This window comes from Phocoena phocoena, chromosome 16 (genome assembly GCF_963924675.1).
Source record: "Phocoena phocoena chromosome 16, mPhoPho1.1, whole genome shotgun sequence".
Classification (NCBI taxonomy): domain Eukaryota; kingdom Metazoa; phylum Chordata; class Mammalia; order Artiodactyla; family Phocoenidae; genus Phocoena; species Phocoena phocoena.
Genome location: NC_089234.1, coordinates 16,031,040 through 16,052,993, shown reverse-complemented (window position 1 = coordinate 16,052,993; position 21,954 = coordinate 16,031,040). Strand labels below are relative to the sequence as shown.

Sequence of the window (21,954 nt, the reverse complement as noted above, 5' to 3'; positions counted from 1 at the left end):
TTAGGTTTTCTTCGTCCTCTGTTCTATGTCATGCTGGTGTTTAATAAGACGTTCTATTTCTGTTCCAAGTGTTTGCAGATTTTCCTTTAACAATTGGAAAAAGAGGGAAAAGAAAACAGAACTACTAAGTATAATAAGTAAAAAGATTCAGTTTGAACTATTTTTGCCTAAATTCTGAACTGAAACAGTGACAGTCTTAAATGCCATGCGAGATAAACTAGGCACACGGCTGTTTTCAGTAAAGTAATCCTGTATGCTTCAGAGTCAGAAACACTTTTTACTGAAGCTATAGCAAATTTTAGTGCCTAAAAATATTACCAGATTAAAAAAATTATTTTTTAAATCCATTACTAACCATCAAGGCCCAGACAGCACAGATAGAATAGCTGGGTCAGATAACAGCTGCAAAAAATAAAATAAAGCTGGAATACATTAGAAAATAAATGCCTCAATCTTAAAGTCTCAGTAATCAATTATAACTAATTGTAATATATGTCAAAGGCCACCCACTGCAAAGTAAATGACTCGGTAAATGACTCGTCTTAGCGTCTATCCAACAGCTAAACTGATTTTTTTGCTATTTCTTTCTTTCCTGCTAATTTAAAAAATTGTACTTTTCAAAAAGAGAAAAACACAAAATTTTATATATGGAAAAAATGGCTACCCTGCATTACAGAAATAGTCCATCCATGTGTTGGATCGAACTATGAAAGAGGCACCATTTTTGTCATGTTTATTGGTTGGTAAGTGAATGAGAAATACAAATACCTTCAAAGTAATATTTTTCAATAATGTATCCTCCAAAACAGCCTGTAGTTTTCGGTTGATCTCCAAAGAGAGTTCCAATGTTAATCCACTATCAGCTGGATGGGATGTGTATAAAGATGCCATGATGCCACCCCGTCTACTTAAATGGACTTTGTTAAAATCAGATGCCTCTGAAGAAAGTGTGCCTGATTCTTCTCGTAAAACGTAACTCTGAATTATTCTGCAAAATAAAACGACACTATCCGTTATGGCCTTGCAGAATTACAAACACTGTAATTTGCAAGAGTCAACTAATCATAAGCTTAAAGATGATTAGCATAAAGTAATTATCTATTAGTTAATAACAGAACTATATTAGAAAATAAAGGGGTTTTCCTTATTCAGATGGTTTCTTAAACAATCCCATTTTTGTTCTAACATGGTATTTAGATTAAAGATATATAAACATTGCTTTTCTATTTTTTCCTTATTACTTTAAATCAAAATATGTGAGCAATTTATTTTTCCAGTTTCAGTTAATATTTTCTATTTTCCTGTCATTAAACTTAAAACTGTGTTTTACTCTTTTTCGTTTAAAAGTCATGGGCAAATTTTTCTCTAAGTCTAAACTTATTTCAAAATAAAAAATTTTAAGTTATGGGTAAAGACCCACAATATTACTTAAATGAATATGGTATCTGTGAGAGGAATTTGGCCCAGCACAGGCTCTGGAGCCAGTCAGAGCTGGGTTTGGATTTCCAACTCTCGGTCTGTCACTTACAGGATGAGTGGTGACTCTGGAACATTTAGTAATTTGACCTGAGCCCCAATTAATTAACCTATCAAATTAGACACAGTGGTCCCCAACCTTTCTGGCACCAGGGACCAGTTTCGTGGAAGACAATTCTTCCACGGCCTGGGGCGTGGGGTGGGCTACTTCAGGCAGTAATGCGAGCGATGGGGAGCCTGCATTGCCGGGAGTTGGGGACCCCTGAACTAGAGGACTCATTCCCTCCCTGGGTAGTTTTAAGAAATCGATGAGATACTGTTAAGTCACAGGCACAGTGCCTTATATTTATATTTCTCTACTATATTTAGTAGATGCCCAATAATAACTCACTATGTCCTGCCCAACAGGAATGATAATCCACAACCCCAGTATCTCTTAAAACCACCATCTTGAAAATAAAAAGCTAAGTAGAGCACTATCTGTTTTTAAGTCCAAAGGTATTTTAGTATCTTAAAAAATTAGTGTCTACTGAACTCTGTATCACCTTAAAGGAAAGACCTGTGTTTTCTTTAATGTCTGTAGTCCCAAAACCTAGAACATAAATAAGTTATCAGTAAAAGATTGGGAACTGAATGACTATAGTTTTAAGAACTATTTTTTGAAAGAAAAACTCTTGATATGACTAATTTTGAACACAATAACTTTACCATGTGAATAATGGTATTTTGAACACAGATTACAGTACCATAATAATACATACTTTGTTTTTTTCCTAATTTCTTCCACCAATTGTTTGATGTGATCCTCCATAAATTCTATCTTTTCATTTTTCCGAGCATGTGCCTTTTGCAGCCTTACTATCCTCTCAATCAGCATGGCCTTGTCTACTTCTGGAAAGTTATCTACAGCTACTGACGACCCAGTATTTTCTGGAGATCGATCTTCTGCACTGCTTCGAGCATTGAGGGACCCTGAAGACAAAAAAAGTCCACTTATTGTACTTAGTCTGGAGTCAACTCTAATCTCATATATTATTTCTTCTAGTATCATTTTCACATATTCAATTTAACAGAGTTGGGTACAGAACACAAGTCATACGTGACCTGAGTTCTTGTTTCTGAATACATTGATGATAGAAAAAAGGGTCTAGGGCTTCCCTGGTGGCACAGTGGTTAAGAATCTGCCTCCCAATGCAGGGGACACGGGTTCAATCCCTGGTCCGGGAAGATCCCACATGCCACAGAGCAACTAAGCCCGTGTGCCAAAACTACTGAAGTCAGTCAGAAAGAGAAAGATAAATACCTTATGCTAACAAATATATATGGAATTTAAGAAAAAAAAATGTCATGAAGAACCTAGGGGTAAGACAGGAATAAAGACACAGACCTACTAGAGAATGGACTTGAGGATATGGGGAGGGGTAAGGGTAAGCTGTGACAAAGTGAGAGAGTGGCATGGACATATATACGCTACCAAACGTGAAATAGATAGCTAGTGGGAAGCAGCCACATAGCACAGGGAGATCAGCTCGGTGGTTTGTGACCACCTAGAGGGGTGGGATAGGGAGGGTGGGAGGGAGGGAGACGCAAGAGAGAAGAGATATGGGAACATATGTATAACTGATTCACTTTGTTATAAAGCAGAAACTAACACAAGATTGTAAAGCGATTATACTCCAATAAAGATGTAAAAAAAAAAACTACTGAAGCCCACGTGCCTAGAGCCTGTGCTTCGCAACAAGAGAAGCCACCACAATGAGAAGCCCGTGCACCACAACAATGAGTAGCCCCTACTCACGGCAACTAGAGAAAGCCTGTGCACAACAATGAAGGCCCAAGGCAGCCATAAATAAGGAAGGGAGGAAGGGAGGGAGGAAGCGAGGGAGGAAGCGAGGGAGGAAGGGAGGGAGGAAGGGAGGGAGGAAGGGAGGGAGGAAGGAAGAAGGGTCTAGTATGTCTCTCAGGAACAGAATGAGTAAGTGCAATAGAGAAATGAGAAATTCCAGAAAAGTCAGAAAAACAAGTCTGAAGTGACACCAAAATTAAACTGAGACAGACACAGATAAAGACAGAAGACAGAATATAGCCAGTGGGTTAAGCTCTGGAACCAGTCTTCCTAGGTTCAAATCTTACTTCTCCACTTTCAAGCTGTGTGACTTTGGACAAGTTAACTCTCTGTATCAAGGTCACTTCATTTCAAAATGTGAATCATAATATGATTTGCCTCGTAGGACTGTTATCCTCATTTAAATTAGTTAAGATGTCTGAAGTGCATGAACAGCATACATAGTATGCACTAAGTACATGTTAGCTATTATTTTTACCAATATTATTTGAGAAGAATTTCTAATCCTTTTTATCCTACAAAGACACATTTTTTTCCTAACCCTATTATGTAGATTTAAGACAAGTAATATATCTTATCCAAGGTCATGCACAAATAAATGGTAGAGCTGGGATCTAAATACCCAATGTGTAATCTCAAACCCATGTTCTTTCTACTACACAATTTTCCCACTACTGTAACAGTTGATGATGTTTTTTCCCCTAATGTGCAACTCCTGGGAGGCAGTGTATGTAGTGGCGTGCAGACTCCAGAGCCTGAGAGTTCTGTTACTGTGGATTTTGGGAAAGTCATGCAACCACTATGAATCTTAAGTTTCCCCATCTGTAAAATGGGAATACAACACTTATTTCACATGGCTGTTCTGTGAGTAAATGATATGTTTAAAACGTTTAGCACGGTTCCTGGCATTCCAAAAATGGTAAATATGCTGATATTTTGCCAATTATAATTTTCACAGTGCTACTGATCATAATTTTATAGATTCAATTTTTGCTTTAGACTATAGGTATATTTACCATGAGAAAAGCAAAAAGATTTTAAAATACACACACACACACACACACACACACACATATATATATATAAAATCTGATATATAATGATGACCATTTCATTAGCTCTCAGGTGTTAAAAGTAATATAAAATTAAAAGAAAACGAAAGAGCATACTACACCAAATCTCTCTATAGATGGATACAAATCTGAATTTAAAAATGGAAGAGTAAACTGTTGCACAGAATAAAGAAGCAGGTACGGAAAAGGAGGTAGGGAGACAGATGGTATAGAAACCCATGACAAACTTGAAACCCTGTCTAATGATTAAACATTTAACTGGAAATACTTTTTACAACATAATTATGTACAACTACTGCTTTTTATAATTCAAAATTAAAGAAAAGCATATCGATACTTTTTAAACAAAAAATCCTATTTCTTTTCCTTTTTTTTTTGGCCATGCCGCGGCTAATGGGATCTTAGTTCCCTGACCAGGGATTGAACCCACACCCTCGGCAGTGAAAGCACAGAGCCCTAACCACTGGACCACCAGGGAATTCCCGAAAAATGCTATTTCTTTTTATAATCAATCACTAAAAAACAACTGTAAAAACATTAGTTTTTCACCTGATGAACTAGAACGACTTCCCATGCTGCTGACTTCTTTATCATAGCTTCCATTCTCAACCTGATCTAACTTTCTTCGTGCTGCAGAAAAAAGAAATGGATTACTTGTGACAACTGTCATGACCATTGGCCCCCACTATCTCTGATTTTAATTGCTAAAATCACTTAGGCCAAAATGGCATAAACAACAAGAGAAATTTCTTGAACATGTACTTTCGAAAGAAGGGCTGTAGGGTCATTCATATAAAATGACATCTAGAAATGTACAGGTCATATACAAAATATATGGAAACAACATTATGATAACAACTGATAACAGGCATCACTTAGGTACACAGAACCTAACTTTTGGAGTCCTGAAAGATTTCGAAGAGCTCTACACTACCACAAATTTCCCCCAAATTTCCCTTCAATCACATCTATGAAAACAAACTAAATTCTTATGGCAAATATCTGAATATATTTATATTAAGTAAATACTAAGTCTCTTTTACCATATTACTACATTTCATCCTATTTTAATACAAATAAAGCAGTGGGGAATAGTAGAGAATAGGATGTCAGAATATATCTCTTATTCATCTTTGTATCCAATCACATAGCACAGACTCCCAATTTGTATGAATTTTTAAATGTAAGAAATCTGGGTTCCAGTTCTAGATGTTAATTGTTGTGTCCAGGTAATTTATAACCTTTCTGGGACTCAGTTTCCCCTAAGAATAAGGGTTAGGGTTCAATGATCTCTAAGTGAGAGGTCTACAAGGTGGGGGCAGGTACCCTAGATGCTGCACAAAACAACTCACAGACAAGGGTAGGGAGAAAATATCAGAACTCTATTTATACTTATATTTAATCTAATCTTTTTAAATTTGTATTTTTCATGTTTTTCTAATGTGCATAAACTAGAGTAATACATGTTTAAAATTTACAAATAACTAGATACAAATTAGAGAACAAATACTTAAATACTTTTTTATTGACAGCAGTATGTGATCAACAAAGTCTAGACACTACTGCCTTGGTAAGGTACTTTCTCAATTCTTACATTTTGTGGTTCTGTGAATAAATGTCTTTTAACATAGAACATGCTATAAACTATTCATGGAACTACAAGAAGGTCAGTCATGTGGTTTATTAACATTAATACATTAAAAAGAACACACAGCTCTAATCAATGTGGGAGAAACTGATGTAAAATATACTTTTTCTATAAATCCTTAACAATGAAAAGAAACAAAAACATTCAAGGTCTAAGTGTAGAAAAATTTTATACCTTGCTGAAGTTGTTTGGTAAGATCCTTGACACTAGAGGTATGTTTACGTCTTTGAGTTACTAATTCATCTTTTAATTCTTCGACCTGGGTACTCAATGTTTTAACTTCGGTTTGTCTACAAGTGAGTTCAGCTTGCAGAGTCTGGACTTCCTCTTTTCGCAGTTCTTCTTCTTTTAACAACCTACTTTCCTAAATATTAAATAAGATAAAAAATACCAACTTTAATATCTGTTTCAATTACTGTTCACACTTTAAAACCTTAAAAATACTAGGTCTTTCATAGTAAATTCTTCTGTCATCACTCATTATCAGGTTTTGTTTACTGAGCTCCTCAAATTCTTTATACAGTAACGCAGGGGGATATATTAATGCATCTGCCATTCTATACATGTAAAACAACATGTGATACAGGTCTCTGTATTTTTTTTTCATGTCTCTATTTCTGGTTTAAAGTCTCAAATTATTTTTATGAGTAACCTGAAGATACTCTCACTACTTGGAAATATTAAACCATTTTTAAGCTATAAAAATATAGAAATTTAAAGTTCTTTTAAGAAATATATAATAAATCCAGTTAGGAATAACAAAAACCCTGGTTTTCTTACTTTCAAAAGTGAAATATTTCTTCCTAACGATGTTAGGGAAAAATTTTTATTATAAACTACGTAAGTTGAAAGGAAAAACTGACATTTCTCATAGCATTTGAAATTATCAGAAAGTCAGTGCCAAAAAAAAAAAAAAGAGTTTAATCAACTACCATTAAGTTTATGCTTTTAGGGAAATTTAATTTGTGCTACTTGCTATGTTGCTTTAAAAGTTAAATGTACACTTATACTTACCAAATTAATATTTGTCTGTTTCATGTGTTCACATTGGCTTTGTAACTGACTTTCACTACAGGAAAGTTTATCAAACTGTGACTGCAAAGAATTGGATTCAGATTGAAGTTGTGCATTCTTACTAGTGAGCTTTTCTGTAAAGAGTAGTAGCTCAGATTCTCTTTTCCTACTGCCTTCGATGTCTTTTTGCAGGTCATTAATCAAAGAATTAAGACTTTCCACTTCTTCCTTCAAATTTTCAATTTCTTGTTTACCTCTAGAAAACAAAGTTTACAATTAAGAAAAAAATTAAACTATTAAAAGACATTAATGGTTTGAGAATTTTCATCAAATGAAATTCTTTATGAAGGTACTTTTATTCATTCATCCAAATATTTATTTGGATTACTATGAATGCCTAATATATGCTAGGAACTAAGAGCTGGGAATATACATAAGCAAGACTGACATGGCCCCTGCTTTCAAAGAGCTTTTAGTCAAGTAGTGTGAAAAAACATTTTTGATGATGAAAGCACAAAATGGGTCACCTAAGCTAGTGTAAGTGATGAGTAAACTAATATTTAAAGGGTTAGCAAACTTTTCCTATAAAAGGCCCACACAGCAAACAATGTAGGCTTCTGGAGCATATGGCCTTTGTTACAACTGTTTATAACTCTGCCACTGTAGTGTGAAAGCAGCCACACATAATACATAAAGGAATGAGAGTGGCTGTGTTCCCAAAAAAAAGTTTATTGACAGAAAGAGGCAGTGAACTGGATTTGGCTTCTGGGCCATAGTTTGCTAATTCCTGAGCTAAAGGGAAAGTAACAGTGAGTGGGAAAACAAAATATGTTCCAGGTAGAGGAAACAGTATGTGCAAAGCTGGGAAGGGAACAAGAGAATGACTTCTTGTTGGTACTAACAAACAGATGTTCAATACCAATGAGGATAAGGACAGTACTATATCCTAGCACTTAACACAGGGCTCGGCATCTAGGAGACAATTAATTAACATTTGATAACCAACTATTGCTGAAATACAGAATAAAGAAGGAGAAGGCACAGAGGGAGAAGCAAGGTTACTAATGATCTTCCAAGCCATGTTAAGCCATCTGAACTCACTAGGCAATCCTTGAGGCAATGGGAAATCATTGAGAGGTTTGAGATTTCCTTTGTAAAAAAGATTATCCTAACCATAGTGTAGGAAACAGACTAAAGGGAAGCAAAAAAACAAAACAAAACAGTTTAGAAGCCCTGGCAGTTTGCCAGGAGAGCTGATAATGGGTTGGACAATGGTAGCAGCAGTGGGGATGTAAACAGTAAATGGATTTGAAAGATATTAAAGAGTTAGCATCAAAAATATTTTGTGACTGGTTACATGTGTGGGGGAAAGGAAAGAAGAGCCAAGGGTAACTCCCAGGTTCCTGGGTTGGAAAATCATGTGGATGTCACACTCATCATTCATCTCAGGAACATCAGAGAAGCATATTTGTGGACAAGATACATGAATCAGTATTGGACATATTATAAGTTTGAGGTGTCCTTGATACTTGTGTATCTGGAGCTCAGCAAAAAGGGTTGATGATAATTAACTTGACGGTCCTGCAGCACACTACTGAAAGAGTTAGCATCACCCAGGGTTATAATAAAATAAGAACAAAAAACAGCTTTATGACATAAAGAGAAGGCTGCCAAGGAGACAGAAAAGATTGGCCAGAAAGTGGGGAGGAACACCAGGAAAGTACAAGGAAATGAAGCCAAAAGAACAGAGCATGTCAAGAAAGGTAATGGGCTTAGTGTGTCCATACTGAAAATTCAAGCAAGGCTTAATCTGGGAAATATCTACTATATTTAAGGATGCATTAGCAGTTTGTAATCGAATGCTGGGGCATTAGAATAAATGGAGAGGAACAGAAGAAGAAATGTGAAGAAATGGAGAACAAGCACAGATGATTCTATAAAGACATTTTTGGTTGTGAAGAAAGGGAGAAAGGAGATCATAAGAGTTTTGATGTTTTTAAGGTATAATATTTAAATGTAGAAAGAAGAAAAGTCAGTAAAAAGAGGGAGGTAAGAGATAAAGGATAAAGAAGGAATAATCAAGAAAGACCCTGAGAAGGCAGAAGAGCATGGGATCCACAGTAGGAGTAGGGACCACAATTTGATTCAGAAAGAATAGGAACATTTCTTCCATAGTAACAGAAGGAAAAGAGAAATGACTGCAGATGCAGGCAAGTTCATAGGACTGATAGCAAGAGGCTGAGAGAACTGTCACCTGACAGCTCCCTTTTTTTCTGTGAAGTAAGAGGTAATCGCCTGACAAGAGTAAAGAACAAGGTGAGAGGGAAGATCAGAAGTGTGAAGAAAGCAGTAAGGTTTGGAATAATGCTAAGATGGGGAGAAGGCTCTGACTAAGGACATATGGTAGGACTGGAGGTGCATTTGGATTCCCGGTTGAGGCTGGTTGCTAACCATGAATTTATAGCAGCATCAATCTGGATGATCTTGGTGATTTCTTCAGCAACACTCAGCAGCCTGGGTGTTGGTAGGGTATGAAGAAGAAGGTATCTGGATCCAGCCTGAATCCAGGCTCTCTCAGGTAATGTCGTAAGTAGAATTTAGCTAAATGGCTTTATAAGAAGCCAAGGAATAGGACTTCCCTGGTGGCGCAGTGGTTTAGAATCCGCCTGCCAATGCAGGGGACACAGGTTCGAGCCCTGCTCCAGGAAGATCCCACATGCTGTGGAGCAACTAAGCCCGTGAGCCACAACTACTGAGCCTGCACTCTAGAGCCCACGAGCCACAACCACTGAGTCCACGCACCACAACTACTGAAGTCCACATGCCTAGAGCCCGTGCTCTGCAACGAGAAGCCACCACAATGAGAAGCCCGCGCACCACAACAAAGAGTAGCTCCCACTCACCTTAACTAGAGAAAGCCCGTGTGTAGCAACAAAGACCCAAAGCAGCCCCCCAAAATAAATAAAATAAATTTATAAAAAAAAAAGAAAAGAAGCCAAGGAATAATGTTACCTCCTGACCTTGAGCTACATGCATGCAAAGATATAGACATAGATACATATCTATCTTTTAGAAGAAAACCTACTGTGTATAAGTAATAGAATTTGAAAGCTAAGGAATGGATAAAAAACTACAATCCATTCTGTCTTATAAATAACTACTGCCAAAAAAAAAAAAAAAAAAAATAACTACTGCCAATATTTAGGGAATATAAACTTTGATTTTTAGAAGCCGTGATGGGAACTACAAAGAAAACCCAAAATAAGTTCAAATGAAGACAGGAATTAAAGTTTTTTTTATCTAGTAAAATATAAAATTACTCTTATTTAATGCAACAATTGCATTTAAAAACAGAAACAAGATAGAATCAAAAAGCCTGTTGATTAGCATAAACAGAAGTTGCTCATTTTATACCTTTGATGCTGCTCCTGTATCTGACTTGCAATTTTCACTTTGTCCAATAAATTCTGAATTTCAGCTTTTTGGCGATTAATAATTTCTTTATATTTTGATAATTCATCTTCTGTTCTCAATCGTTCATCTTCTAGACATTTTACCTATCAAATCATCATAATTGAGTTAAACTACAAACAATATTTTCTTGTTCTTTATTAGCTATTTCAGACAGTGGTTATACATTAATAATCTAAGCTAAATTCTGAAGCAATATTAATTAACATGAAGAAAATATAATAGGAAGTTAACAGTCTTGGGTTTTAGTCTCAGATTTCTCATGATTTAGTCATGGGATTTTTAACATGCCACTTCATTCTGGCTGAATCTCCATTTTCTCATCTGAAAAGAGGATGTACCTTCCCTATCTGCCTCAAAGTACTGGCATGAAGAACAAATAGAAAGGTACATGAAAGACACTTTAAAAATTATTAAGTGATCGCAAATTCAAGGTGGTTACCTAAAAGCCTATTTCTAAATAAATGAAAGATATATAATGATAACATATTTCACACTTATATTAAAAGGGCAAATATTCTTAAAATGAGAACCATAACACTGGAAAAGATTTAAGAGGTTGTTAGAAATTAAAACTGTATACAAGGGACTTCCTTGGTGGTCCAGTGGTTAAGAATCTGCCTTCCAATGCAGGGGATGTGGGTTCAATCCCTGGTCAGGGAACTAAGATCCCCCATGCTGCAGGGCAACTAAGCACATGCACCGCAACTACTTAGCCTGCGTGCTCTAGAGCCCACGTGAGAGCCTGCAACTAAGAGAGCCTGCATGCTGCAACTACTGAGCCCACGTGCCACACTAGAGAGAAGCCTGCGCGCTGCAATGAAGAGCCCACATGCCACAACGAAAGACCCCGCATGATGCAACGAAGATCCTGTGTGCTGCAACTAAGACCCAACACAGTCAAATAAATAAATAAATAAACAAGCAAGCAAGCATTTTTTTTTAAAAACTGTATACAAGACTATTAAATATACCTAGGAGAAATGTAAACGTTTTCTATTATTTTCTTTCTTTTCTTTTCTCATTAATTAATTTTATTTATTTATTTTTGGCTGCATTGGGTCTTCATTGCTGCGTGCAGGCTTTCTCTACTTTCTCTAGTTGCAGCAAGCGGGGCTACTCTTTGTTGCGGTGCGTAGGCTTCTCATTGTGGTGGCTTCTCTTTGTTGCGGAACACAGGCTCTAGGCACGCAGGCTCAGTAGTTGTGGCTCACGGGCTGTAGAGCACAGGCTCAGCAGTTGTGGCACACGGGCTTAGTTGCTCCATGGCATGTGGGATCTTCCCAGTCCAGGGCTCGAATCTGTGTCCCCTGCATTGGCAGGCAGATTCTTAACCACTGCACCACCAGGGCAGTCCCTTTCTATTATTTTCTGACACAGCTCTAAAGCCCATGTAACAGAGGACCAAGGATAACTTATAGACAAAGCAAATGTGCTGTGAAACAGGAATGTGTGGCAAACACTTTAAAGGGACTGAAATGGAAGACACTTATTTCTCTAAGAGTCAATTTTGTTGCTAGGGAATTGACATGCTACTATTTGATTTTGGAATATTTCTATATAAATATCCTTTCCCCAAGATTTAAAAATCAGAATGAGTACAAAATTAAAGATAGTTATCCTTCCTCTGGAGTCATGCCTAAAGACTGAATTACCTTTGTTCTCAGTGTTCGTAGCTCATCCATGCCCTCCTTAAATGTCCTCTTCAGATCTTCTAGTTCCTTTATTTTGGCATGATGCATCTTTAAAAAAGTTTAAAAGAAACCACAAATCATTATATACTAAACCAGATCTAAAATTTATTACCTGCTCCTTCCAGAAGGCCTTAAAGTAGCTGGCAATAAGTACTTGTTGTTTCTCTCCTCTATATTATACCATCCAAGGTATACAAAGAACAAAGCTACTCACTTCTAGCTGGTCAGATTTTTCTTGCATTTGTTTTTCAAGTTCTCCTTTTGTGACTCTAAGCTTGGCATCAAGCTCATTTGATTTAATTTCTTCTGATTCCTAATGGGAAAGAAATGACAAAAGTATGACAATTTTTAAAGTTTTATGCTTTGAAATGTGAAGAAGGCTTTTGCAATTAAGTTTCCTCATCGTGAAATACATAGCTCATGTATGTAAAATTGATGACTGTATTCAAAGATTTTAAATACGTCAATTTTGCACCAACTAGAAGAGCATACTTAACATATATAACATAATAGAATGGGCTCTTTTTTTAAGTTATACATTTTCTTGTACTCTTCATTCTTCTAACGTTTTCTAGTGTTTTTATTTGGTTAAAAACTTCTCTAGTAAGATCTCTATTTAACCTGCAAGTACTTTAACATAGGAAATAGCCTGTATTTAATTTAGCTGCCCTACCAAATCCATTCCACACTTCGAATATTGTAGATACAAAAATTTATGAAACAAGAGTACTGATATCTGGCATAATTTGTTACTAATCTATTCAAAAATTTAAGCATACCTGATATGTTTTTATCATATCCTGACAATTTTTCCGAATTTGATCTGCTTCTTCCTTTGCTTGAGTTAATTTTGTTGTTGTCTCTTTGAGTTTATCTTTGGTTTCCTGCATTGACAAAAAGACAATGTGAGATGATAGAAAATATATATTGGTCTCTGTCCCCAGTTCCTGGCACAGAGCTCCTAAAACCCTTGTAATTTTTTAAATGATAAAAACATTAGGAGCATCTCTTGTTCTAATACTGGTCTTTAACCTCTGTTCCTGCCACAGAACTCCTGAAATCCTCATAATTTCCCAAGTGATAGGAGTGTCTTTTGTTCTACTGAGGTGACTCTGACTGGACTTCTGGATGACAGCTGGTCCCCAGAAAGACCAAGTCATGGTTAGAAGCTTGGACTTTTCAACCCTGTCCCCCATTCCCTTGAGAAGGCAGAAGGGTAAAAATGGAGTTAATGATCAATCTCAAGCCTATGTGATGAAGCCTCCACAAAAAAACAAAAGTATGAGGCTCGGGGAGCTTCCAGATGGTGCACACATCCAATATCGAGAAGGTGACACACCCTAACTCCAGAGGGACAGAAGCTCCTGCACTTGGGACCTTCCCAGACCTCACCTTATGTATCTCTTCATCTGACTGTTCATCTGACCCTTTATAATGTCCTTTAATAAACTGGTAAAGGTAGATAACTGTACTCATTCCCTGAGTTCTGTGTGGTACTGTGGCAAATTTTTGAACCCAAGGCAAGGGGGTTGTTAGAACCTTCAATCTATAGCCAGTTGATCAGAAGAACAGGTGATAACCTGGGCTTGGGACTGGTGCCTGAAGTGGGAGGTGGGGGAAGTCTTGTGGGACTGAGCCTTTAACCTGTGGGATCTGACACTATCTCTGGATCGATAGTGTCAAAACTGAGTTAAGTTGCAGGCCACTCAGCTGGTATCACAGAGAATTGCTTGTTGTGGGGTAAAGCCTTCTCACATTGGTAACCAGAAGTGACAGAAGTGAAGTGTTCTGTGTAAAAGTAAAAGAGACACAAAGGGAAGAAACCCACAGTAGGGAGAACTGGATTTTTCCCTATGAAGGAAAACTGGGTTTTTCCTTTACAGACAGCAACAAGGTTGGCATAGTGATGTGATGAATGGTGAGAACAATGACCAGACAGTAGAGAAAGCTCTTGTCGTAGCACTGCCACTGGAGTCAGATACTATTTTAGTAATAACATTTTATGCTTCTGACAAAAAACTAAATGTGGCCTGAACAGTTAATTGATAGTCATTAAATAAAGTTAAATTTGATAGAGTTTTCATCAAATCACTAGAAGTTACTAACCTGAAAAGACAAAAAGAGCAAAGTGTTTAAGCAGTTCTTTGTAGATCCATATAAAAGTCAATTGTTTGGTTTATGGCCAAGGTATCTATTCAAAACTTTTTTACAGATTCATGCTGCAATTTGGTTTCTGTTCCTAACTACTCTCCTAAAATAACAATTCTGAAGGTCTGCAGGGACTACTTTCTCATCAAATCCAATTGCTTTTTCTCATTTCTTCTTCTTGACTTACCTGTTCCAGTTCTGATCACTCCTGACTCTGAATAGCCTTCCTCTGTTTACAAGACAACATACTCCTGTTTTTGCCCACTTCATCATTGCCTTCGCTGTCTCCTTGACTAGCTAGACTTCCTGTGGTGACTGTCCCAGTACAGCCCTACCCTGTAGCTCCAACATTCTCCTTCAGAGTACCCATCCAGTCCCATAATTTGGGCTATCATGTGGATTTCAAATGAGAGTTTAGGTATCATCTCCTCCTAGTAGCTTCCCTTCAGAAAGGGGTAGAAGTTGCTATTCTGCCTTCCCATAGATAGAATCCAGGGAATCCCTAGATTGTAACACTTGATACATTGTACAGCAGCTTACATGCTTCCCCCACTGAGGATACAGCTTCTGGATAACACCTAGCTCAGTAGTTGCCACATATTAATTGTTCATGTAATAAATGTTGAATTAACGAAGGAATACCTAACATAAACCTTCTGTTCTAGTTAGGTTGGTTTTCTCAAACACCAAATATTCATCTCCCTTTTCTCTCTTATCTTGCTGTTCCTCCACTTGGAATGCCTTTCCTGTCATCTCTTAATGTAAGTTGCATCTATCCTTCACACACGGCTTCTTATACATCATTTTGGTTTTGGATAAACCTACCATACAATTAAGTGCCTACTTACATACTTTCAGTTGCAGGTCTTTTAAAAATAATTTCACTTATATTAAAACTGTGTTACTTTTAAAATTTAAACATTTGAAGGCTTTTTCAAATATTGTTTTTTAAAATATGAGAATATTAGCTCAACAACAAGAAGGAGAGAGAGATAGAGAACAGAACTTTATCTGTTTTACCCCCCCACTTCTATATCATCAATAACTAAAACAGAGCCTGATACATAGTAGGTACTCACTTCATTTATTCAAAACATAGCAATTGAGAGATTCCTGTGTCAAATACAATTTCAAATGGTTTGTAGCCCTGTGTGAGCCCTAAGGATTGTTGCCCCTACTCCTTCTGGCAGTTCTTTCTCTGCCCATATAGTTTCCTAACACTCATTTGCTGATCAGCAATTAGCTCAGAAACCTACCATTCTCTAACCTATCTCTGACCACTGTCAACAGACACTTCTCCCTACAGTTTTCTCTGATATTATAATATACAAATATCCGAAGGTTAACAGTTCTACCGACTTAGGATTATTTAAAGAGATGCCAATGATAATTTAAACAATATCATTAAGCCTATTTTTGAAAACGTGGTAACTGTTATAAATAACATGGCTCTTTTGTTTAAATCATATTTCAAAGTTTTTTTTTTTACTTCACATTCTATCATCTTCAGATTTTTATTACTGCTTATACCAGTTCAGTTACTGCTTAAAATTATGGCATCAGGTACCAGCCTTTATCACCACTTTTTATTATATTGTTTAATAATATGATATTCATTATACACAATACCAATAGAATTATATTCATAATAAACAGATAAGGAAACTTTCTTTGTTATGTTTATATTTAAATAAAAATTCATATTTCTTGATTATAAGAATTGTATCATCACTAACATTTTTTTAAGAATTTCCAGAGTTTACTTTCAATTTTGATAACCTACATATTCTCTTCCCCCGAACCTGACAATGTTTAATATAAAATATAGAACACTAAAAATGCTTAAAGAACAAAGTCATTGAGGGGTTAAAAACAATGAATGATAAAACAACATTCTATCCAATTTAATATGTAAATTATGCAAGGAAGTATCTTTTTATGATCACCAAATATTCAGGCCCAAGCTATCCTACAGGAGTCACTAAGCTTTATGCCTCATTAATAACTATTACTGCATGTGCTCTTAAAACTGATTCTAATAATTTTTCCACTGTATTACAGTACTCACCTTGTGTGAATCCATTTCTGCTTTTAATTTGTTTTGTGCCCATTTTACTTTAATGATTTGAGAGTTGATATCTTCCTTTAATTTGTCTATTTCTCTGACGAGTCGAGTAGTTTCACCTTCCTAAAATAATATCACCAGGTCATATTTTTCATTTAAACAACCAACCAATCATTTGTGTATCTTTTATATCTCAAGATAATCAATGCAATAACACTATAATTCAGGGCTAGCACATTATGGCCTACAAACTGACTTAAAGTTCAATTCATAAGAGGACAGTAAAAGCCTAAAACCAATTAATAGACATAAGGTGATTAACATTTATATCTTAACCAACTAGTACACTGTGAGTATAAGCATACCTTTCTGATTCTTCTCAACTGGCTGACATTAAGGTGAAATATGAATTAAATTGGTTTTGCCAGAATTCTTGAGAACAATGACAACATTCCTGAACTAAAAGTTAATTAATAAAAAATACCATTGATTACCAAGAAATGATAACCTACTGGACACAAGACTACGCCATGAGGATGCTAGCTAATAGCAAGGATTCTAAATAGCACAGTAATTAAATCTCCTTGGACAGCATGTAAGAACATGTTTTTCTACAAGTAAAATATGAATTCTATGATATGTAAGTAAGTGTTACATTAAGATTCTGGTCAAAGTATACTTCTGGCTCAAAAACTACTCACATTTTGACACACCATGTATATCTTTTACCAAAATAAAATCTCCCTTGGAAGCACAAAGTCATTTCTTCAACATGTAGATTTTAAAAGAAAGTTTTTAAAAAGATCTGTCTAATAAACAACACGTCAGTTTCTCATCTTTTCATAGGAAAAACTTTTTGCAGCTAAGTAACAAGATATTGGAATTATTAAAGCATTCTTTAAAGGTAAACTAAGAAAAACAACTTTATGTTTAACAGTGGTTTAACCATGTTAAGTTATGATTATTTGATTAAATAAGGAAAAGCAAAGAGAGTAAGTTTCAAATAAGATACAATATCAAAAGTTATACCTTTGTTTCGTACAGCTGGTGCAGCCGTCCTTTCTCCTGAGAAAGTTGCTTAATTTTGTTAGTGTTTTTCTCATATTCTTTATTTGCATCTCTAAGTTTTTTTTCAAGTATCTCTTTTTCCTTTCGAAGGTCTAAAGATTCCTTCTCGCCTCTTACATACTTCATTACCATTGCTTCTTTTTCCTGGCGTGCCTCTTCACATTTCTTGTTAGCCTTTGAAAATAATATCTAGCATTAATAAAAAATATTTTTCAAATAAAAATTAATTAAAACAAATAATATTTTCCTATAATATCACCAATGTATTTTTTGGTCTTTTACACAAGATTTTCAGGACCTGTGTCATGAAATTTTAAAAAAGAGAAATGATACAATGAACAAATTAATATCATTAATATTTGCTTCTTCCCTTTCCTATTCCTTTTCCTTTAGCTAATATGGTTGCTATTTTCTGCTTACTCCTTCAGATCACTTTTCCATTCTTTCCTAGCCCACCCTGTGCTCTGGGAAAGTGACCATCAGGGACCATATCAGCAAGTTTCTTTGCCCTCATACTTCCAGTTGGGTTTGGCCAACAGGAGGCACTAAGCAGAAGATTAGGAGGGTAGGCAGAGAATGAGATCTGGCTCCTCCAGAATCATACACTGTTCCTGTCAGGTGACCTCTCTATGCAACTACCTTCTCTGGGTTGTACTACCTGCACCGTCTCCTTATTCCTTTAGCCCAAAGAGTGATGATGGCTCCTCCAGCAGCCCCAGGATCCTGCATTTTCCCAGGTTGGACTCCCTAAATCTCACCCATACCTTTGTAAAGAGTCCTTTTATGAAATTCTCCCCAAATCACCAGTTTCTCTTTTCTGTCAGGATCCTGAGTCTATGGCTGACAATTTCTAAAATCTATAATCTTAGCTCCCTCACAAAAAAGTAAGTAATATGCTAATTAGTGATCGCTGGGTTCCTCTGTATGAAAAGTATTTGGCATTTTAACAAGAAATACCTAATTGGATTAGGTGTGACATCTATCTATATACTAACTTAAAATTCTCTGTAACTATAAGCTGGTACTCCATACTGTGAAATTTCATACAATGAAAACTTCTACAGATAGCCCTTCATTTAAGTAAATTCATAGTTCGCAAATATGATGAAGCACATACTTATTTTACAGAAGATGGATCCTTAAACTTTAAGACCTTCAATGGCATCTAGTGGTAAACTCCAACTAATACTATAACTGAATTGAAGTAGGTTTAGCGTTAGGATAATGTGGGGAAACCTCCTATGCTCTGATGAAAGTGACTGACAAAAAATGTTTCATGAAGTTCTGCTACAGCTGATAAGCACATCGAGTAACCACTCAAAATATTATACATATAAGTATTTAAAAAAATCATCCAATTGGGATTTTCCCCCCATTGAAATAGCCTAATAATTTTCAAGAGAAATTAAAGAAAACACTGGAATAGGGATGGCAGAGATCCCTGAGGATTTGATGACATGCTTGTGGACAAATGATTGACAAAACCGTGATGGAATTGGCTGACAGAATTAGCTAGATTTTTAGACAATTGAATAACTGTACTTAGAAAAAGTCAACTAATGGTAATGTCAACTTTAAAAGAAGTCCAGTTCCATGATAACTTAATGCTTAGATAATGGATTAGCTTTTGGGAACACAATGAAGAATAAGCCATGGTAAGTCCTGGAAGAGCTCACTACCTAGTAAGAACAACACATAAACGAAGATTATGAAACAATTTCTAGTGGATGAATGTACAAAGTTCTTTGAAAATACAAAAATACTAACAGTCCCTGGGAAGGGTTGGCATGAAGGGTAAAAGATGCTATTTGTACTTGAACTAGGTGCTATACTTGAGCTAGACATTGAAGGACTCAGTAAAGGGATCAGTCAAGGAAAGGAATTCAAGCTAGAGTGGTTATCATGTGGTTATTTTAGGCTCAAATGCCGAAAAGTATAAAATAGCATGATATATTTAGAGGACATTAAATTATTCTGTAGTGATTAAATTTGGTGTGTTGATTGCAGTGGAGAGGAAGTAGTTATAAAACAGAAAAGGAGGTAGAGATCAGATCCTGAAAGGAAGAAGGACTTCTCTTCTTGTCATGCTAATGATTTGAGATTTTATCCTACAGGCAAAGAGAAGCCAAAGACAGATTTAATAAAAGGTGTTTTAAATTTTATTAAATTAAATTGTGTTTTAAAAAGATACCTGGTAGCAACATGGAAACTTCACTGAAGTTAAGAGATAAGAAGCAGAAAACAGATAATTATAATACATGAGATAACATATTACAAGGTTCTTACTACAGGAGGGGATATGCACCAGAATGTCCTGTTACCCAGAGTCATCCCTGAATCAGCTGCAAAAGAATAACCTGGGGTGGGACTTCCCTGGTGATCCAGTGGTAAAGAATCTGCCTTCCAATGCAGGTGATGCAGGTTCGATCCCTGGTTGGGGAACTAAGATCCCACATGCCACAGGGGAACTAAGCCCGTGCGCCACAACTACTGAGCCCGCATACCTCAACTAGAGAACCCGTGTGCTGCAAACTACACAGCCCATGCGCTCTGGAGCCCTCGTGCCACAACTAGAGAAGCCTGCGTACCACAACTAGAGAGGAGCCCGCGCAGTGCAATGAAGAGCCCGCCTGTCGCAACTAAGACACGACACAGCCAAAAATAAATAAATAAATTAAAATTTAAATAAATAAATAAAACAAATGTATTTAAAAAAAAAAAAGAATAACCTGGGGTGCTAAGAGTTCACATTTCTATATCCCACCCCAGATAATAGCAGCACCTACTTCATAGATTGTTGGGAGTATCAAATGAGATAATTGACTACTCTTTAAGCTTCTATTGAAAGTCAGTCCATTACGGCACAGATAAAGAGGAGTCAGTAAAAGTCTTCGGATTTGACTAGTTTTAAGATGTTTACCATTGACTTGGATGAAGATATGAATAACATAGTTGATAGGATTCAATAGTCAACTAAAATTATGATAAACTGTGGAAGTAGTTCTGCTTCTCCAAGTATGGCAGATGAACCCTCCCCATTCAAAACACCTAAAATTTTAGATGAAGTACAACAAATGTTTTTTTAATGCAGAGTTGAGCTCACAAGAAAGTATGGGAGGGCTTCCCTGGTGGCGCAGTGGTTGAGTCCACCTGCCAATGCAGGGGAGACGGGTTTATGCCCCGGTCCGGGAAGATCCCACATGCCGCAGAGCGGCTGTGCCCGTGAGCCATGGCTGCTGAGCCTGTGCATCCGGAGCCTGTGCTCCGCAACGGGAGAGACCACAACAGTGAGAGGCCCACATACAGAAAAAAAAAAAAAAAAAAAAAGAAAGAAAGTATGGGAAATTTCAGGGCCAAAAAATCTAAGAAGCAGCAGGAATCCAGAATGCTTCGTTAGAGCTGAATACTTACCAATATGAGGTCATGTGGGACTGAGGGAGACATGCTACAAAGTCCCTAAGAATTTATAACTAACTCTACCCTCCTGTAAATTTGAGGTTCAGATACATTCTACATATCTGTTCTGAGAAATGGAGAAACCTCAAGCTGGAAAATGAAACTGGGGAGTGTACACATGTGTGTGCAGGAACGTGTGCACACTCATGCTAGGAAGCTATTTCTAAATGAAACTCACCAGGTTTGGTGACTCTAGGTGAAGGGTAAACAAGTGTTCATTTTACTATTCTTTTACCTTTTCTACAGGCTTAAAAATTCTCAAATCAAAAAGTTGAGAGGAAAAGTTAGGGGAGAAAAGGAATGAAGCCAATCTAGAAACAACTGAATGGAACAATCTCCAAAATCTACATAATAATACCCACCTCTTAGGGTTATCCTGAATATTAAATAAGTGAATACTTGTAAACCGTTTTCAGCTACTATCATTAACCTCACCTACACTCATCATGAGAGAGGAAATAGATACAGAGTACTGAGTGTAGTATGTTGCCATTTGTTTAAAAACAGGGGGGAGGATGGGAGGAATAAAGGAAATATATACATGCTTGTCCATGCAACAAAGATTCTGAGAAGGATATATACAGGAAACTGGCATCAATGGTTGCCTCTGGGAAGGGTGCGGAGTGGGAGAAGAAGTTTGGAAGAAGACATGTTTTACTGTTTGAATTGTTATTATGCACATTTTACTATCATTTTGTTTCTATTTTAAAATATAATTCCAAAGAATATATATAAATATTTAAATTTATTTATTTATTTATGACTGCGTTGGGTCTTTGTTGTTGCGTGCAGACTTTAGATGCGACAAACGGGGGCTACTCTTCGTTGCGGTGCGCGGGCTTCTCATTGCGGGGGCTCCTCTTGTTGCGGAGCACAGGCTCTAGCTGCGTGGGCTTCAGTAGTTGTGGCACATGGGCTCAGTAGTTGTGGCTCATGGGCTCTAGAGCGCAGGCTCAGTAGTTGTGGCACATGGGCTTAGTTGCTCTGGGGCATGT

At 36.6% G+C, this 21,954-nt stretch overlaps 1 protein-coding gene across 1 annotated transcript in view; it reads right to left on the bottom strand.

Annotated features, from left to right (window-relative positions):
• The window catches only part of CCDC186 (coiled-coil domain containing 186), a 44,432-nt gene continuing 22,478 nt past the window's right edge, over positions 1 to 21,954 (bottom strand). The window contains exons 5-16 of the mRNA XM_065894397.1: positions 17,465 to 17,677; positions 16,439 to 16,558; positions 13,002 to 13,106; positions 12,437 to 12,535; positions 12,184 to 12,270; positions 10,472 to 10,614; positions 7,058 to 7,313; positions 6,218 to 6,407; positions 4,945 to 5,025; positions 2,238 to 2,448; positions 769 to 988; positions 1 to 84 (exon numbers count right to left, since the gene is read on the bottom strand). Of these exons, the coding sequence (XP_065750469.1) occupies positions 1 to 84; positions 769 to 988; positions 2,238 to 2,448; positions 4,945 to 5,025; positions 6,218 to 6,407; positions 7,058 to 7,313; positions 10,472 to 10,614; positions 12,184 to 12,270; positions 12,437 to 12,535; positions 13,002 to 13,106; positions 16,439 to 16,558; positions 17,465 to 17,677 (1,809 nt within the window). The remainder of the gene's footprint in view (positions 85 to 768; positions 989 to 2,237; positions 2,449 to 4,944; positions 5,026 to 6,217; positions 6,408 to 7,057; positions 7,314 to 10,471; positions 10,615 to 12,183; positions 12,271 to 12,436; positions 12,536 to 13,001; positions 13,107 to 16,438; positions 16,559 to 17,464; positions 17,678 to 21,954) is intronic.